The following is a 19,842-nucleotide window of genomic DNA, read 5'->3' as shown; positions in this document are numbered from 1 at the left end:
ATATGAATTAAGTAATAATTAATAATAAAGCAAAGTGCATGCACCAATATATCGTACAAAGCTATGATTGGAAAACTGAGACCATGAGTTCGGCCGCATTCGGCTATCGGGGGATGCGTACAAGTTCTGAGTGCAGGTGTCCCCCAAAAGCCGAAGGTAGCTGAACGCAAGCTACTCACACGCATTTGTAATTTAAGTAGTGTGTGTGTCAGCTCGCTGTGAGTAATCTTAACAACACTGAATAAATTATCGTTAATTACTTAGCAGTAAACATTTAATTTTTTTCTTCATCGATATGTTATTATATTATTATTTGCTGATAATATTGGCCGGGCCGCATGCGGGCCCCGAGTTTGACATCCTTGCTGTATATCATCACAGGTTTGTGCAAGAGTCAAAATCCAAGATTCCATCTCCTTGTTGCCCATTTCAAACGATCTTACTTAGCTTTCCTGTCAACTTGGAAACCAACAAAAAATTATCTCGGTCAACATTGGCTCTGCAGTAACTGCGGATATCCAAGAGGCACTTATGGTGTCTTAGATCCACCAGGAAATGATCGATCTGATTTAGTGTTTTGAGGGGGGTGGGGGATGCTATCTTGGGAGTGCCATTTGACTTTATGTATATTTTATTTTCAAAGAAGGTTCTCCCTATAATAAGCTCATTTCATTTGCAAAATGATTAAGTCTGAAGCTATTATCACTACTTTCCTCATGTAGACTGTAAAAATGTATCTTTGTTACCCACATAGTTCCTCACTAACCTCATGCCAGTCTTTGCATAAAAGTCATCAGTTTTATATCATTTGAGGGACATTTATCATAGGAGTCCTTCAAGATTTATTATGAAACTCATCCTTAATAGCATGACATTTTTCTTCAGTGGGTCTATGTACTCTGATAATACTAATATTTTGAGGATAAGCTTGAATCTGCAATTTATAAATTCTTTCATTTATGGTTTGAAATATGATTCTGTCTCTTATTTTCTTAGTAACTACAAATCCTAGCCCAAAGCAGTGTTGCTTATCATGACAGCTATGTAAAACACTACATGTTCTTTTATCTGGAATTCCTTCGCCAAGCCATCTGATCTCTTAAATGGCCAAAATATCCAAGTTATAGTTCTCAAATACATCAAGCAAATTTTTAGGTGCTCCACCTGACTGAAGAAGTTACTAATATCAATACTATGCAAAAACATCAGTAAAGAACCTAACAAATGTTCCAAGAACTTTTAATTACCATTTTTTGTTTTTCAATAATAAAACTATGTCATCATTTCTTTTGATTCTGCTAAAAAAATTTCTTATCTTGTAATAATAAATTGTTTGTTTTCAGCTACCGAGAACACAGATTTCATCCATCACTGAAACTGGCCCGCCGGTTCTACCCACATATGCACAACATGGATGGGTTCTTTGTGTGTAAATTAAAAAAATTCAGCAATGTTATACCAGACAAATTGAAACCTGAAGAAAATGCCACGTAGTGTAATAGGAAAATAAATTGTTTTTTTATTAGATGTGTTTTGTGTTTATACTAAAATTGTGTATGAAATAAAATCATTTATAATAAAAAAATCATTTATCGTGAAATGGTGGCAAATCCCCCTTTTTTTTCGGTTGGGAGAGGGAGTGATTTTTGTCTTGCTCAAGGTATGTTATGCTTATTTTTAATTGAATTTTTCATTTACAAAATAATACTAAATGCTTTCTGATGAAAACAAATGTTTTTGATTTTTCAGCATTTAATCTGTCTGCTTAAGGCTAATCCTAATCAGTGGAAATATGACAGAATGAACTAAGCATAAGATCTCTCTATATTCCTAACAAAATAAAATTAATATATAAATCTAAGATTGAATATTGAGTGCTTAAGTAGCATTAATAAATAGGTATGCAGTATTTTAGATCAAAAGTATTAGTATATTAATTTGAATATAATAATGTATTGTTTATGTTAGTAATGATAATGTAGCTGCTGACTTCAGTTTTTCATCACATCTCCCAGTCTCCCAATAAACCAGCAGTTCTGGTTTTTAATTTTTAACCTTTAACCCTTTCCTACACAGTCTGAACACACCCAAAAACTTCCCTCTGTACACACAGGAAAATTGAATAGAAAACGCTTTATTTGAACCTTCTTTATTTATACTAAATGGCAACACAAACCAGTCCATACATTTTAGCCATTTAATGACGCTTATTTTTCAAAGAAATCTTCCAGATTTTGTGTTTAGGATACAAAACTTGAAAAGAAACTTATGTTTAATTTTCCTAGCCGTATGCTGATCTCTTTATTCTGTATTAGTTTTAAATTTTTATCTTAAAATCTTGCCTAAATCGAATGCCAAACATCTGGTGTGCCCAAGACCAAAGGGTGTTAGCCCAGAAGGTCTATTAATTTCATTTTCGCATTTTCCGTCGAAAACTTTAAATGTCTGTTTCACTTTTCAAATTGTTGCCACCAAATATTATCACCCTGTGTTATATTTAAAGAAATTAAATATTGAATAATCTGTATAAATGTATGTATGTTTCATGCATTGTGATAAAATAAGGGTAAATAGAGCCATCAAATTTTGAATAGTATAATCCTCCACCATATATGGGCATCCGGAAATCCTAATTTGGAATTTGTTTTATTATTCATTTCGTATTTTGTAACACTTTAACGAATTTTTTATCAACAAACTCGATGATTTCAAAGCAAGCAGTGGCAGCACTGTAGGGGATGGGAACATTTTTATCTTCAATGTGCCACGAGACTGTGTTTCGGAAATTCTAAAGATATGCTCATTTTAAAATTATTTTGCAATACTGCTGTTGAATTGAATTTTATGGTTTAAATGCGAAGATCATTATATTTAATAAATAAAGGTAACACACAAAATGTTTAAAAAAAAAAAGCCCCTTGTGCATAATGTAAAATCTAAAAACTTTCAGATTTTACATTACCCAAATGAATGAATACGATAATTTTAAAAATTAACAGCTATTCATTCAGTTAAAATGCAGCCTTAAGGCAGTTTGTTGACAAATGTTTGGCTATTCTTTCAACATAAGCAAATTTAGCGATATATTATCACATAAAAAAATGCAGTGAAGTACTGAAAAAGTCTGTTCCTACATAGGATACATCTTCAAAATTCTGCTGAATTAAAAAAATAGTGGCTTACTTTATCATATTATTAATAAATATTTACCCAATATCACCTTTGTTTTTTCAATTAGTATCAATGTTGAAAAAATAGAGGACGCCACAAATCCATTTGGGCCGATGGTCAATTTTCATTTTGGGGAACATTTAATTTTTCTGCATAATGATTAATATTTTACCTCAGGAAACGAAGTAACATTTATAGATTCACCATGATACAATTCATTGATCAAAATATTATTTCTACAGCACAAAATGTGTATATACATCGATTATATTCAAATACTTTGCAAACCTAAAGGTACATCATTACCTCTTTGGCGAATTTTTTCGCGGCTTTGTTGTTGATTGTCTGCAGAGCTGAACCAAAGAATGTGTATTGCTAAGAAGGAAAACTTCGCCACATCAGGAATGGCTCCGTTCCAACGTAGAGGGAAATAGCTGAGCATGAGCGCGAAATATCTGTCCCCAAAGCCAGTGTTGAAGTTCAAACGTCACATTTATCAAGAGTTTTGAATTTCTTTAAACTTTAAAAGAAAAGAAAATATTTTTTTCACGCAAGTAAATTAATCAATGGATTAGTTATTTTGAAGGAAAAAAGTACGAAAATCCGAGTTTAAATTATTGCGAAAAGTCAATGAAGAAACGTTTCTTCTTAACACGTGTTCCTCAATTTCTTGTACACATCGTGGAGAGGGAAATTCTCGCCACCAGGGTCCGTCACCAAATGCCTAGGCAAATTTTCTCTTCGCTTTCTAGTAGCGTAATAGCAAACTGGTTTACATCAAAGAACTGGTACAACAAAGAACATCAATACATATTCTTTGGTTTACATTACGTCTATGGAAACTTTCCTTCTTTACATAGATGTTCTTTGCTTCAGCTAAATATAATTCAAATTATAAATTACTTGACTAATACTATTGATAAATATTCAACCAAGGGTAATGCCAGAACATGTAAAAATCATTCGATATTTTTTCAAAGAGCATTAGGGATATCTTTAAAGCTGCCTCAGTTATCAATTTTCACCATGAAATCTTGAATGTTGAACTGATATAATTTATACAACTTAATCATAGAAAAAGAATGTGTTCAAATTATATTTATATGTTCCGAATAATCTCATTATATTTTAGGTGAGCACGTCATTAAATACATTGAAAATAAGTATAACTAAAATGCATTTAAAGTAATCTTCAAATATTTAGGGATAGTGTGGTGTTTTGTGTAAAGATTCGTTAAAGTAATTTTTGCCTCTTCAATAATTCTTACAATACGGCAATTCTTATTGAAAATTTCAATATAAATTTGTGCATCGCATAGTACAAGGTATTTCATCGGGAGAAGGATGGCATAATTGAAAACTAAGGAAAATCTCGATGGATAAATTGTAAAATTCAGCGAATATTTCGCAGCCGAAGATTTTCATTTACACTTTCAAAGAACCTGTTAGATAACGTGCATTAAGTTATATTTATTTTCAAATAGTCAAGCTTTTCCAGTGTTAACAGAACCGTTAGAAAAGATTAATATCTTGATGTAAGCTGATAGTGTAATTTAATGCGTTATACGCCTCACAGATTTTTTTTTTTTTTTTTTTTTTTTTTTTTTTTTTTTTTTCCTTTCTAAATTTGGTATCTGTTATCATGGTTGGTTTTAATTACAACAAAGGACTATCCAGCATAAACTGCACCAGAAAAAAAGGGGGGACAGTTCTATATCTCTTGTTCTACTGAGCCAATTGGCGAAATTCAATGACTCGAAAGCGCGACTTAGGATATGTATTAGATTTATATCTAGCGTTGTTCTAATATAGGTATTTTGACAAAAAATCGGACTTCTTCTGAAATAACATGACTTCCCCCCCCTCAAATTTTCTACTGAAACATTCAAGGAAATATTGCAAACTCAAGAATTTCACATGCTATAAACAATGTCCAACTACAACTAATCTTTATATCCACGTTATTGTAGATAAGCTTATTTAATTTAGGTCTGCATCCAAGGTCCTAATGGGGCTATCAATTCGGGGAATTTCCCGAGATGCCAACGGCCGTGGGTTCACCTTGTCACTAAAGATGCCGCTATCTTTATGCAAGTTGTCTATTATCAATCAAGACAGAAGCCACCATAAGGGTGGCGACACCTCGAAAAAAGATGCTTCATCTGCATTATAAATTGAACTTCATAATGCTGCAAGTATCTTTGTGAGGGTATTTCGACGAGCCTCCTAATAAATATGTTCTGATATAGAAATACCGCCACCTCGACAAGAGATGCTTTATTTATTGAACTGTATAGTGGTGCGGTTATTTTGACGCAAGGTATCTTTGGCAAACAGTGACCCGCTTGCATAAAGGTGCCTGCATTTTTAGGATGGAGATTTCACTGAGACAGAAACAATCATAAAGGTGCGGCACTTTGATGGAAGATGCTTTTTACGAGTTATAAACTGCATGATATGATCAAGCATTCCTTGTGAATTTATGAACGTGGCGAACTTGCGAAAGGTACAAGAACCTTTATTCAGGTCAAAGACTGTTCATTTACATCTTTGCAGGAATGTTCTGGAATCTTGAACATAATGATGGTACCACATCATAAGTGTGCTGTACCTTTATTCCCTTCAGGGAATAAACTAAAACAATGGGCATTCCACCATCTTGGTTAAGTTTGCATTCTGCATGGTTTAAACTGAATTTCATTAGGTTATAAGGTATTTCTCCCACCTTCTTAGTGTACCTTCGTGGTGTAGTGGCTCTGCACACTGGGCCAGTGTTCCAGAGGTCTGTGGTTCGATTCCTGGCGAAGGCGTTGCTAATTTTTCATCTTGCCTGCATCCAAAAAAATACCCTATGTCTCTACAAGGTTACCAAGCACTCCTTATCACTTGACTCCTTATTCCTGGTACATATTAGACCTTCATATGGATGACGAGCACACATATGCAAATTGGCTGCATCTGTCAAATCCACCCGTTTATCATCATACTAAGGAATTTGTAAATTTCATATGATTTTATGTATTGAAAATTTAAAATGTTACTGAGAATAGTTGTACTAGCACTCATGCTTAAAAAGTTTCAGAGCTGTGTAGTGTTTCCGGAAAATAAATTTCCTCTAGCGTTCATGGGTTCTTTGTGCATTCCGTCCATTACAGTTATAACAACCATTGTAATTATTAACCATTACAATTATAATAATTAAACAATATTATTGATTTAATAGTGTCCGATAGATAAAAAAAGGCCTACTGGTCTTTGTATGTTACAGTTTCTAGAAATGTCATAAAAAACATAAACAGATAAATTCTAGAAGTATGTGTTCAATGTCTAAGGTTCTTTTATGCTGTGTTACCAGTAATTTTTGAATGTTCTGAATTTTTGTTATCAATTCTCCCTGCTATTTCCTACCAGAATGCAAATTAGATCGCGTGTATTTTAGATGAGGTATTCAGACTGTGAGACACAGCTTGTTCTGCTTTTCGAGGCCACGTTACTAGGTTACTAGATAAGAAAAGATTTGTAGTCTTCGGCCTTGCATTATGATTGCCGATAGTGAATATCCACACCAGTTGAGGCAACTTCGCGTTAACTCACCTGTGTACCCTCTGGCTACTAGCTTATTTCAATTTAAAATTTGAACTTGGTGTTCATTTCAGTTAACTCGCTATAAGTGCTGGCAGTTGTGCCGTCTGTCTTTAATCAGGACTCATCGGGACTTCAGCGATTCCGGATTATAGATCATCAGTTTAAATCTGGTAAGATGGCATGCAGAAATTATAAAATTAAAAATATGAAACCGTAATTTATGAAATAAAGAGCAATTATGATCTAAAGGGTATCGAAATTTACAAAAAAAAAAAGCTTTATATTTATTTGTTTGCTTTATTAAACATTTCTTTCAACGCGCGCATGCGTAAAGCATACATTAAGCATAGTCGAAATTAGAAAATTGCAACCAGAAAACTATTTGATGTATATTCATGATATTTATAATGATGAGGAATTTGATTTAAATCATATCAAAGACGGAGTACATCGAGATGAAATACTACTATTAGTAAAGAATTATAAGCCGAATAAAATAAAAATATCTGCCCTGAAGATAAGGATAGTGCTGGCAGATCAACTTCCAGTTCATTGCGCGCCGCGTCCCCCCCCCCCCCGCAGAGCAGCGTGAAATTGATAAGCATATTTCGGAATAATTAGAGAATCAAAGGATATTCCTTTATCCATTTTTTGCAGCAATTTCACTTTTTATTTGATGGACATCGGAACATGCTTTCGCTTTGTAGATCCTTTGGTAGCTCCAGAATTGGAAATTCTTTTTGACATAATCGAAAGTTCAAGCTTACTTTTATAAAATTGCTCTAACAGTCTTCAAAAAATAATAAGCCGGATCCAATTAGAAGATTAAGGAACTACGCAATCTGCAACATTAACTGGAATAGATAATTAGATAATTTTAGCTTAGCTTATACCGTCCGTTATACATTAAACGCGCATGCGTAGACGCATGTGCGCTTGCTAAAGGTATTATGCGCATGCGCTGAAAGTTTGTAGCTTTGACGTCCGGATTAAAGGCTTTTGACTGTAAAGGGTCTTTTAAACTCTCAAGTTCCAGTTGCTATTTTAGATTTAGCGATAATTCACTTAATGTCTGCCAAGAGTCTGGGCACTTTGAATGATTCCAAAATACACCAAACATTATGTGTCACCGGACGTCCCCATTGCTGTCTAATCCTTTGGCTTCCCCCAAAAAATGTAGTGAGGAAAAAAGTTTATTTGCTTGTCACATGGTTAACGTATTGTTAACGTATTATGATTAATATAAACAGCAGAATTTTCATTGATTTTTTTTAGTTGTTGCAGAGAATATAGTGGTTGCTCTACAATATCAGTAGGACTATACGTTTGATTTATTTTTTGCTGATACTGTAGAAAGCAGTTCATATCGTTCGGGCTACAAACTGAGCACTGCTATTTTATGCAATAGGATTCAACTTTTGTGCAGCAAAAACCACATCTGAAAGATGTCTCACATATCGGCATATGCGCTGCTTCTTGTTAGCGAATCGCAGATGGAATAAAACTTCTGTATTCTCTGCTATTTGTGTTGTTGTCTTTATTTTTCGTTCATGTTTTCGCAGTATTATCAATCCCATCGCTACAGAAAATCGAAAATCTTTCAGTCGTAAGGATTGACCTTTTCTCCTCATAGAACTTGTAATTATCACATCAAGATATGCAAAGCCAGCAACGTTGCGAAAATAATTTACCAGAAATTGGACAAGAGGTGCAGAGACATTAGGTTATTTCGAAGCAGCAGCTGTGAAAAATGAGAAATGCCTCGCCGGGACTCGAACCACGGACCTCTCGAATTCACCTTGAGCGTGCTGTCCACTATGCTAGGAAGGCGGGAAAAATACCTTATATACTCCCCCTTTTAAAGGGCAACTGGAGTTTTAGGAGACCCAATCGCCAAATCTTGGTGGTGAAGAATCATCATTCACCACCTTCTTAGTTCGGGCGCCACTGTAGAGACATTAGATTATTTCGAAGCAGGAGACGTGAAAAATGAGCACTGCCCTCGCTGGGGCTCGAACCAGGGACCTCTCGAATTCGCGTCGAACGTGCTGTCCATTACACTATGAAGGCAGGAGAAATGACCACAAGGAGTACTGAAATTTTACTATACAAAATTTGCACAAAAAGCGACCTTGTGGCACAAAGAAAATGCGTTATCATTGAAACGCAGCATTTTGTTCTGTAATGTCCTTTACACGCGAATGCAAGAATGCCATCGGTTTACATTCTACTAAATTCTGAGCAGGCGGTTTCAGTATTAGACCACCGGGAGAGAAAGGGATAAGAGAAATTATACTACATGCACATTATTAGAATCAAATGTGGGGAATAATCGAAAGTGAATTTAATAGATGCAACAATAAATTATGTGCAAAATTTAATACTTAATTATCATGTGCTGTTTCACTGAAGATCTCTTCGAAGATGTTGAATAGGACGAATGACTTATCTGTAGAGGTCGGTTTTCCTCTAACTTCCTTAATTCCTCAACAGATTCCCCGATTTCGGTCATGGTCTAAAAGCAGTGCTTAAATTGCGACGGAGCCCACCTGAGCCCTGCTCCGGTGCTTCTCAGTTTTTAAGATAAATTACAATTTTAGCCGGAGCGCACCGGAGCCCTAAATAAGATGAGCTCCGATACTTCTCTTTATAAAACTGAACCACAATTTAAAGGGGGGAAGTTTAGAATTCCTAACGTTTTAGTTTAACAACAAGCAGACTTTGCAATACTCTATTTCCCTAGAAATACAAACTCATGAGAACATGAGACGTTCATATAAAGTCCCCTCACTCACATGCGAAAACCTTTCCCTTTAAGAAAAGCAATAAATTATACCATTTTGGGCGACTTTATCGCTTGCACGACAAAATGGAAAAGTACCCATATTGGTTTGACAAAGTTAAGATATAATTGAATTTAATCCGTTGGGGTACAAGTCTGATAAACGCCCTAATTTCACCAAATGTGGCGATATGAGTTTTGCGCTGGTTTTTGGCGCTATTGCGTGTTGTATGGCAACCATGTCGACGTTGAAAAATCTTTTGGTGGAGTAGTTTAATTGCTAGTTGGTTCGTGTGTCGTGTGGTTTTTGTGTTGTATTTTATATGTGTTGAGTACGTGCTCAGTGATGATTACAAGATGTAAACAAACATCGTTTATTCTACATTACTCATCTACTATTCTATATTACAGTTATGGTTAAAGATAATAATAGATACAGTTACATATATAACATCTCCCTTTTTTTTAAAAAAAAATAATAGTAGTAAAATTAAACATATTCTTTTAAATAATAAGGTTTCTTAACAGTCCTACCAGATCGAGTGACGTAGTTATGTCCATTTGAAAAATTTGATGATACTATACCTCTTTCACTATTTGGTGACACAACACTTCTGTTAGATTTTGAAGGACTTACAGGCACATCTAAATTTGTAGTGCTCCTACTATTTTCATGTATCTCGGGTTCATCTATAACTTCATTCTCATAGTCATTTTGTATTGCAAACTCTTCCTGATTAGTTCCTTTAAGAAGGTCTCTTCTGTTCCTTTCTACAATTCTTCCCTCTGTTCTTATAATCCTATATGAACGTGGTCTTTCTGCTTCTTCTATAATTTTCCCTCTTTCATTTAGTTTTTTCCCTTTCTCTTTTATGTAAACATGATCTCCTGTTTTCAGTCGTTTTAATGGTCTTGCATTCCTATCATAATAACTTTTTTGTAAGGTTTGTCTCTTCAGTAAATGTTGTTTATGGTCTTCATATCGTTTAGCTTGGACAAAATTCTCTTTTATAGGCATCAATCCATTTACTTTTCTTCCAAACATCAATTCAGAAGGTGACTTAATTTCATCTGAAATAGGAGAGTTACGATATTCCAGTAAAACTAAATATGGATCCTTGTTGTCAACTACAGCTTTTTCTAACATTCGCTTGACAGTTTGAATATGTCTTTCAACCATTCCATTAGACTGTGGGTATTTTGGACTTGAATTTCTGGTTTCAAAATTCCATCTTCTTGCAAAATCTTTATATTTCCTGCAATTATATTGTGGACCATTATCCGAATATACTATTTCCGGAATACCATGTCTTGCAAAAATTGATTTCAATTGCTTTATCACTGCTACACTTGACAAATCTTCCAAATGTCCAATTTCAACATATTTGCTAAAATAATCTATATCTATAACTATATCTATAACTATAATATAAAATAATCCCTTCCTGGAAAGTAAAAGAGGTCTGTTCCCAATACTTCCCATGGACCATTAGGTATTTCTTTAGTATTAGCTTTTTGTAAACTTAAACATGTTTGACAATTCAGTACCAAATCTTCAATTTCTTTGGACATTCCTGGCCAAAATAATATTTCTCTTGCTTTGATCTTGCATTTTACTACTCCTAAATGACCATAATAAATTCTGCTTAACATATCTTTTCGTAAACTTCTTGGTACAACAACACAGGAATTTTAAATATTAATCCATTTGCTTCTGATAGTTCTTCTCTGAAGTTAAAATATGGTTTTGCCAGTTCTGGAACCAGACATTTTTCATCTGGCCATCCAGTTTTAATTAATTTTCTTAAAACTTGTATGTCTTCATCTTTTTCTGTTTCCAGTTGAAAAACTTCCATTTTACCATTAGACATTGGTATACATTCTACAACTAATCCAACATGAGCTTCTATTTCTCCTTCAAAGAAATCAGATCCTTTATCAGTGAATGATCTTGATAATGCATCCGCTATAAAAAGTTCTTTTCCTGGTTTATATTTTACCTCAAACTGATATGGCTGTAATCTTATACGCATTCTTTTTAGTCTTATAGGGCATTTATTTAATGGCTTTTTAAAAATTGATTCCAGTGGTTTATGATCACTTTCCACAGTAATATTTTTCCCAAATATATACTGGTGAAATTTCTCACACGCAAATACAATAGTTAAAGTTTCCTTTTCAATTTGAGCATAATTCTTCTGTGTATCTGTTAATGCCTTAGATGCATATGCCACTGGTAAATTATTCTGCAGTAAGACTGCTCCTAGTCCTTCTTGAGATGCATCTACAGATAAAACTACTGGCATGTTTATATCATAATACTGTAAAACTGGTTTATTTACCAAGACATCTTTTAGTCTTCTAAATGCTTTTTCATGTGTTGCATTCCAGTTCCAGATAACTTGTTTTTTCAACAAATCTCTTAAGCATGATGTCAATTCTGATACATTAGGTATAAATCTAGAAACATATGTAAACATTCCTAGGAAAGTTTCTAATTCTTTCACATTTTTCGGTGGTTTTATATCTAGAATAGCCTTAATTTTGTCTTCATCTGGTTTTAAACCATCTTTAGAAAATATATGTCCCATATATCTCACTTCATTCAGCCCAAATTTACATTTATTTAAATTAAATTTAACATTCTTTTCTCTGGCTCTGTCCAACAACTTCTTTAATCTTGAATCATGTTCTTTTTTATCTTTACCCCAAACTAATAAGTCATCTATATATATTTGAACTCCTTCTAAATCACTAAAAATTTCAGAAAAACTTCTGTGGAAAACTTCTGGTGATGAACTCAGTCCATATGGCAACCTCAAAAAACAATATCTACCAAACGGAGTGTTAAATGTAGTAAATTCACAACTTGAATCTGACAGTTTAATTTGCCAAAATGCTTTGTTTGCATCTAAAATACTAAAAACCTTTGCATTTGTCATTTGAGATGAAATTTCTTCAAAGGTTGGTATGTGATAATGTTCTCTCAGTATATTTTGGTTAAGGAGTTGAGGATCTAAACACACTCTTAAATCTCCATCCTTTTTCCTTACTACCACTAATGAATTCACGAATTCTGTTGGTTGGTTAACTTTCTTTATAATACCATCTTTTTCCATTCTTGCTAATTCCTTTTTTAATGGATTTAATAAGCTAAGTAGAATTTTCCTACAGGGTTCTATTTTACCAACAGCTCCTGATTTTAATTTAATATGATATGTATATCCAGTTAAATTCCCAGTTCCTTTAAACAAATCTTGATATCCTTTTAAAAGTTCTGGTAACCTTTCATTAGAATCAGGATTTACTGTACAAATCCTTTGTATTAGGTTTAATTTTTGCAATGTAGGTAAACCTAAAATAGCTGGAACAGTTTTATCACATGCTACGACTTGAAATTCTATTTCATCCTTGTCCCCTTTCGATGTTTCACATAATAATTTACATTTTCCAACTACATCAATTGTAGTACCATTGTAATTATATAAAGTGACTTTTGATTTAGTCAAACATTTCTCTCTTAAATTTAATTGTTTAAATTTAGGCAATGGTAGCACATTACACTGAGCTCCAGTATCCAACTTAACAAATAAATATTTAGATATGTTTACTTTTAGTTTTTCAAACCATTCAGTTTTATTTTTAGAAAATGGATTTGTATCTTCTACTGACCCTAAAATATATTCATTACCATCATTACGTAACTCATGCTGAAAATTATTCTGTACGACATTAACATTTTTATAAGTGCACATTTTAGAAAAGTGATTTTTCTTTTTACAGTACAAGCAAATCTTATGATAAGCAGGACAGTTGTATAACTTATGAAAAGTTCCACATTTTCTACATGGTTTTGGATTATTGTACTTATTTCCTTGATAGTTTGAAGAAGATTTAGTACTTTGTTTTACATGATAGTCTTTCTTACAAGGCTGACTTTTTTCCTCTGACGGTGGAAATTTATCACGTTTGATAGCTTCTATTTTATTTTCTTCAATTAAAGTTTTCAGCTGAAGTTATGCTAATTCAGAAGTTTTACACATTTTAATACATTTCTCCAATGTTAACTGATCTTCCCTTAATAATCTATCTTTGAGATTTTTATTTAGAATTCCACTTACTATTCTATCCCTTATTAAACTATCTTTTAATTCTGCAAATCCACAGTTACTACTTAATTCCTTTAAATCGGTTAAGAAATCATCAAACGATTCACCTACATGTTGTGTTCGACAGAAAAATATATGTCTATCAACACTTTCGTTTGCTTTCGGTATGTAAAAATTTTCGAAAGCTTCAATTACTTTGTCAACATCCTTCTTATCTTCTTCACTTAAATTAAAAGTATTAAATTTTTCAAGTGCTTCTTCACCAATTATATGCAATAAAATAGCTACTTTAATTTCAGGTGATTTAGTAATACCACCAGACGCTAACATATAAATTTGGAATTTTTGTTTCCATTTCTTCCAATTTTCGCTTAAATTTCCTTCGAAACTTAGATTACTTGGTGGCTTTAATCCATCCATATTTAATTTAGGACTTTAAATAGTTTATATATACGTATTTTTAGCCACTTCCAATAAAAATAAACAACTCACTTACCAGCGATATAAGTTTCGATTTCACAGTGAACAACTTCCCATGATGTTTTTGTTTAGAACATCTTTACCGAGGCTGCATGGTTCTTCAAAAAAGATTTTCTTTTTTAATCAACGACGGGCTGCGCCATGTGTTGTATTTTATATGTGTTGGTTACATGCTCAGTGATGATTACAAGATGTACACAAACATCGTTTATTCTACATTACTCATCTACTATTCTATATTAAAGACAGACAGACAAAGTAGACAGATGTCTTGTTTTGCACCCGCTAAGTCTTTCTGCACCGATGGGTGAAAAATCAAGCATAGGTGCGAAGGAAAGGTATATAGAAAGAGGGGCAATTTCGTATTTGAGGAGAGTAAAAAGGAACTTCGTACATTTTTTACGAGTTCAAAAGGCCAGAAAGAAAAGATGGGACAAAATAAAATTTAAAATAAATGGCCCAAAAATAATAGAGGAGAATAAAAAGGGCCTATAGAAAGAAAAGGAAAAGAAGTAGAAAATATCCTAAAATACGATTGTGTCCATAAGTGTAGTTAAGGAGTTCATCTGCAAAAATTAGTGTCTTTAAGAAGCAAACTTTAGCTAAGTTAAAAAAAAGGGGGGGGAATGAATTCCTACATGGTAATGTGTATGCCCTTATCTTGACACCCAACTAGAAAAGACATATATCATCACAAAGATGTACATAATATTTTAACTAAAGTAACATTAAATATTACCGTTCCCAAAAAAATTCATGTATATTTCAGAAAAACAGTAATTGACAAAATTATAAATCCATCATACATAGTGTGAGAGCATTTCAGCAAAAATAAATTATACAGTTTATTTTTCTTAAATATTAGTTAAATATAAAATTAATTTATTAATTTAACCGTTGAAATTTATTATAGTACAAGTTGAACAAATTCCGTCACTGTATTTTTATTTACTGGTAATTTTAAGTTTGAGACCTGAAAAAAAAAAAAGTCGGGGATTTTTGTTACAAAAATCACAATCTATACTCATCGATGATCAAGAGATCCCCATTTTTCCCTCACAAGAAATTCCTAAGCACGAAAAGGGGGGGCCTCCGAAGGGTGAATGTTTCTTAATTAGCAGGACCTCCGAAGGAGTCATCCTGCTAATTAAGAATTTATTAAAGTTAATATGTTAAGTTTTTGAGTGTATAATTTATTTTAAGTATGTGCAAGCAAATGCATACATTAAGTTACGTAGAATTATGTTTTGGGTATCAAATTCAGAAATTTTTGGGCTGTTTTTAGAAGATTTATTAATGATTTATACTATATTAATATTGATAAAAAAATTCTGTGGCTTTTATATGAGGGTATATATTTTAAAATAGCTGCATGATATGGTAGAGGTAAAAAGCTTCATGTGGATCGTAAATTAACATTATGTGGGAATTTTTCATTTATTTAATAAAGAAAATATTCAAGCCACAATTAAATTTTTTTCACTGGATTATTTGCATACAAAGTTTGCAGCAAATATTTCCTGCAACAGAAGTGACAATTTTTATTTTGCCAAGACAGGAAATTTAGTTAGTGAAAGCAGTAACCCTATTTTGAGATGTTAAACAGAAAGGCAAATTTTTGAATTTAAATTGATTTTTGAAGGAAGACCTCATTTAGTCTTGCTATCATTCTACATGGCTTTTAACTTTTTTATGGTATTTATAATTTTATTGTTATTCAGCTTTCTGTTTGCTTAGAATGCACATGAATGTAGACTTGAAATATTTTATATTGCAAACTGAGATGCCATTGTTATCATAATTAAAGATTTGTGTTCTGATTTTGGAGGAATTTACTGATAATACTTTTGATTGTGTATTGGTTTCTGGTTTATTGAAATGTGTAAAATAGCCTGTTAATGCATATACGTATGTTAATGACATGTATATGTTTATGAAGTATTCTGTTATATGTATATAGTGTTGCGATTAGTTTTCTGCTTACTCTTTATTTAAGAAAAAGTTATCTGTAAGAAAGCGAATATTCTTTACTATATGTAGGAGTAAAATTGAAAATGCTAATGCAATATAATTAATACAAAATTAAGTTTTTTCTCGTGTACTTAAATACAAACATAATTAAAGACTTTCTTAACCTTGCAGTTCTAAACAAATCTTTAGGTATTTTTACTTGAAATTATAGGCATTGTATAAGGTATATAATTGAAGTTTACTATGTGATAGTATGAACTTAAAGTTTTAATTACTGAAATGTAAATTTTTAAATATGAAATACTCAGTGCATTTTATATGCATCTTTTAATACTTCAACTATATTTAAAAACTGAAAACATCTGAAGTGTGAAATTATTACATTTTTTTTTTTTTTTTTTTTTTTTTTTTTTTTTTTTTTTTTCTTATTTAGGAGCTGTTCTCAAAACATTGGGTGACAAAGAATTCACATTTACAAAAATCGAGCAGGATATTAAAGACAGCGAACTATAGAACAAATATGGCGAAGCTGAATGAAATCTATGTTGAATTTTATTATTGAAAAAAAATATGCTCTTCAGATTTAATGTTTGTTTTTATTGTTTAACAGTAATTGCAGTTTTCGAATACCTGTAAAATAAACCTAATTCTTAAATTAATTTCACGTGTATTTCTTTTCAAGTATTACAGTTCATAATACTTCAAACAACTTGAAATTTGATACTTGTTAATTTATGTGGGATATATTCATAATAATTTTATAATTTAAATAACTCATTGTCATCATATGAGCATAATCTAAAATGCACAGCATTTGACAACAAATTAATAAAAAATTAACCAACTTCTAATTGCTTTCTTTTGTCCAGTTGTCTCCTTTTAAATCATTTAATACCATAAAGCTATTTGATGAAAAAAAAAATAATTGGTATGTCCACATCAACATGTACATTTATAATGATGTTATAGAAAAAGTCACATGAGATAAATATTTAAAAACTTCAATATTCCTAAACAAATTAACTTTTTTAAATTTTATCTGGTATATAAGATAAAATAAAGAACATATTTAGGTAATTTTGAATTTGCATAATTTTATGAACATATTTATAAAATTAACAGTTACATTGTAAAAGGGAACTTTTTAAAAATGCCTAGATAAAGCATTTCTTTTGTAGAGGTGAACTTTTAGTACTGATATAATATATTTATAAGATTTTAAACTGAGAAAGACAACAATAATAGATTACAATACATTGCAAGATTGACTGATAAATGTAAAATTTTTACATATCATAATTATGTGTGTAATTAAAACAAAAGTTACTCGATTAACTTGCATGGAAATTAATATTTTCTTTAACATGTTTGGGATAAACTAAATTTTAATAAATAAATATGTATATATTTGTGTATTATCTGAAGATACGAATGCAATATTTGTGACATTAAACATTCATCTTCAAGGAAAATAACAAAGTCAACTTGGTAACTATTGGAAAAGCTAAGTTTTCTACAATTTCCTGGTCTATATTTAACAATTTAAAAATTTAGCACACTCATTCAAATAATCTAAACGTATGATGTTTTCTTTTGTGCTACAGTCATTTACTGAATTTGGTAAATAACTACTATATTGTACTTTAGATAGAAATTAACGTAGATATTCCCCGTATTTTACAGTACAAAAACTTATATATTTGATAATAATTGACCTAAATCTTCCCTATTGTTATATATGTAACTGTAACTGTATCTATTATTATCTTTAACTATAACTGTAATATAATATAGTAGATTAGCAATGTAGAATAAACGATGTTTGTGTACATCTTGTAATCATCACTGAGCATGTAACCAACACATATAAAATACAACACATGGCGCAGCCCGTCGTTGATTAAAAAAGAAAATCTTTTTTGAAGAACCATGCAGCCTCGGTAAAGATGTTCTAAACAAAAACATCATGGGAAGTTGTTCACTGTGAAATCGAAACTTATATCGCTGGAAAGTGCGTTGTTTATTTTTATTGGAAGTGGCTAAAAATACGTTTATGTAAACTATTTAAAGTCCTAAATTAAATATGGATGGATTAAAGCCACCAAGTAATCTAAGTTTCGAAAGAAATTTAAGCGAAAATTGGAAGAAATGGAAACAAAAATTCCAAATTTATATGTTAGCGTCTGGTGGTATTACTAAATCACCTGAAATTAAAGTAGCTATTTTATTGCATATAATTGGTGAAGAAGCACTTGAAAAATTTAATACTTTTAATTTAAGTGAAGAAGATAAGAAGGATGTTGACAAAGTAATTGAAGCTTTCGAAAATTTTTGCATACCGAAAGCAAACGAAAGTGTTGATAGACATATATTTTTCTGTCGAACACAACATGTAAGTGAATCGTTTGATGATTTCTTAACCGATTTAAAGAAATTAAGTAGCAACTGTGGATTTGCAGAATTAAAAGATAGTTTAATAAGGGATAGAATAGTAAGTGGAATTCTAAATAAAAATCTCAAAGATAGATTATTAAGGGAAGATCAGTTAACATTGGAGAAATGTATTAAAATGTGTAAAACTTCTGAATTAGCAGAACTTCAGCTGAAAACTTTAACTGAAGAAAATAAAATAGAAGCTATCAAACGTAATAAATTTCCACCTTCAGAGGAAAAAAGTCAGCCTTGTAAGAAAGACTATCATGAAAAAAAAAGTACTAAATCTTCTTCAAACTATCAAGGAAATAAGTACAATAATCCAAAACCATGTAGAAAATGTGGAACTTTTCATAAGTTATACAACTGTCCTGCTTATCATAAGATTTGCTTGTACTGTAAAAAGAAAAATCACTTTTCTAAAATGTGCACTTATAAAAATGTTAATGTCGTACAGAATAATTTTCAGCATGAGTTACGTAATGATGGTAATAAATATATTTTAGGGTCAGTAGAAGATATAAATCCATTTTCTAAAAATAAAACCGAATGGTTTGAAAAACTAAAAGCAAACATATCTAAATATTTATTTGTTAAGTTGGATACTGGAGCTCAGTGTAATGTACTACCATTGTCTAAATTTAAGAGATAAATGTTTGACTAAATCAAAAGTCACTTTAAATAATTACAATGGTACTACAATTGATGTAGTCGGAAAATGTATATTATTATGTGAAACATCGAAAGGGGGCAAGGATGAAGTAGAATATCAAGTCGTAGCATGTGATAAAACTGTTCCAGCTATTTTAGGTTTACCTACATTGCAAAAATTAAACCTAATTCAAAGGATTTGTACAGTAAATCCTGATTCCAATGAAAAGTTACCAGAATTTTTAAAAGGATATCAAGATTTGTTTAAAGGAACTGGGAATTTAACTGGATATACATATCATATTAAATTAAAACCAGGAGCTGTTGGTAAAATAGAACCCTGTAGGAAAATTCCACTTAGCTTATTAAATCCATTAAAAAAGGAATTAGCAAGAATGGAAAAAGATGGTATTATAAAGAAAGTTAACCAACCAACAGAATTCGTGAATTCATTAGTGGTAGTAAGGAAAAAGGATTGAAATTTAAGAGTGTGTTTAGATCCTCAGCACCTTAACCAAAATATACTGAGAGAACATTATCACATACCAACCTTTGAAGAAATTTCATCTCAAATGACAAATGCAAAGGTCTTTAGTATTTTAGATGCAAAAAAAGCATTTTGGCAAATTAAACTGTCAGATTCAAGTTGTGAATTTACTA

At 31.7% G+C, this 19,842-nt stretch overlaps 2 protein-coding genes across 2 annotated transcripts in view; one reads left to right on the top strand and one right to left on the bottom strand.

Moving 5' to 3' along the window:
• The window catches only part of LOC118204698 (28S rRNA (cytosine(4447)-C(5))-methyltransferase), an 87,404-nt gene extending 85,877 nt beyond the window's left edge, over positions 1 to 1,527 (top strand). The window contains exon 17 of the mRNA XM_085820126.1: positions 1,344 to 1,527. Within this exon, the coding sequence (XP_085676252.1) occupies positions 1,344 to 1,494 (151 nt within the window). The 3' untranslated portion in view covers positions 1,495 to 1,527. The remainder of the gene's footprint in view (positions 1 to 1,343) is intronic.
• Positions 1 to 19,842, bottom strand: part of LOC118198461 (acetylcholine receptor subunit beta-like 1) — a 316,357-nt gene that overhangs the window by 272,303 nt on the left and 24,212 nt on the right. The window lies entirely within an intron of this gene.

The sequence above is a fragment of the Stegodyphus dumicola genome, chromosome 1, assembly GCF_044657685.1.
Source record: "Stegodyphus dumicola isolate Sdum_Otavi_A_Nest chromosome 1, ASM4465768v1".
Taxonomy (NCBI): Eukaryota; Metazoa; Arthropoda; class Arachnida; order Araneae; family Eresidae; genus Stegodyphus; species Stegodyphus dumicola.
Note: the sequence above shows the minus strand (reverse complement) of the source record. Positions and strands in the feature narration are given on the sequence as shown.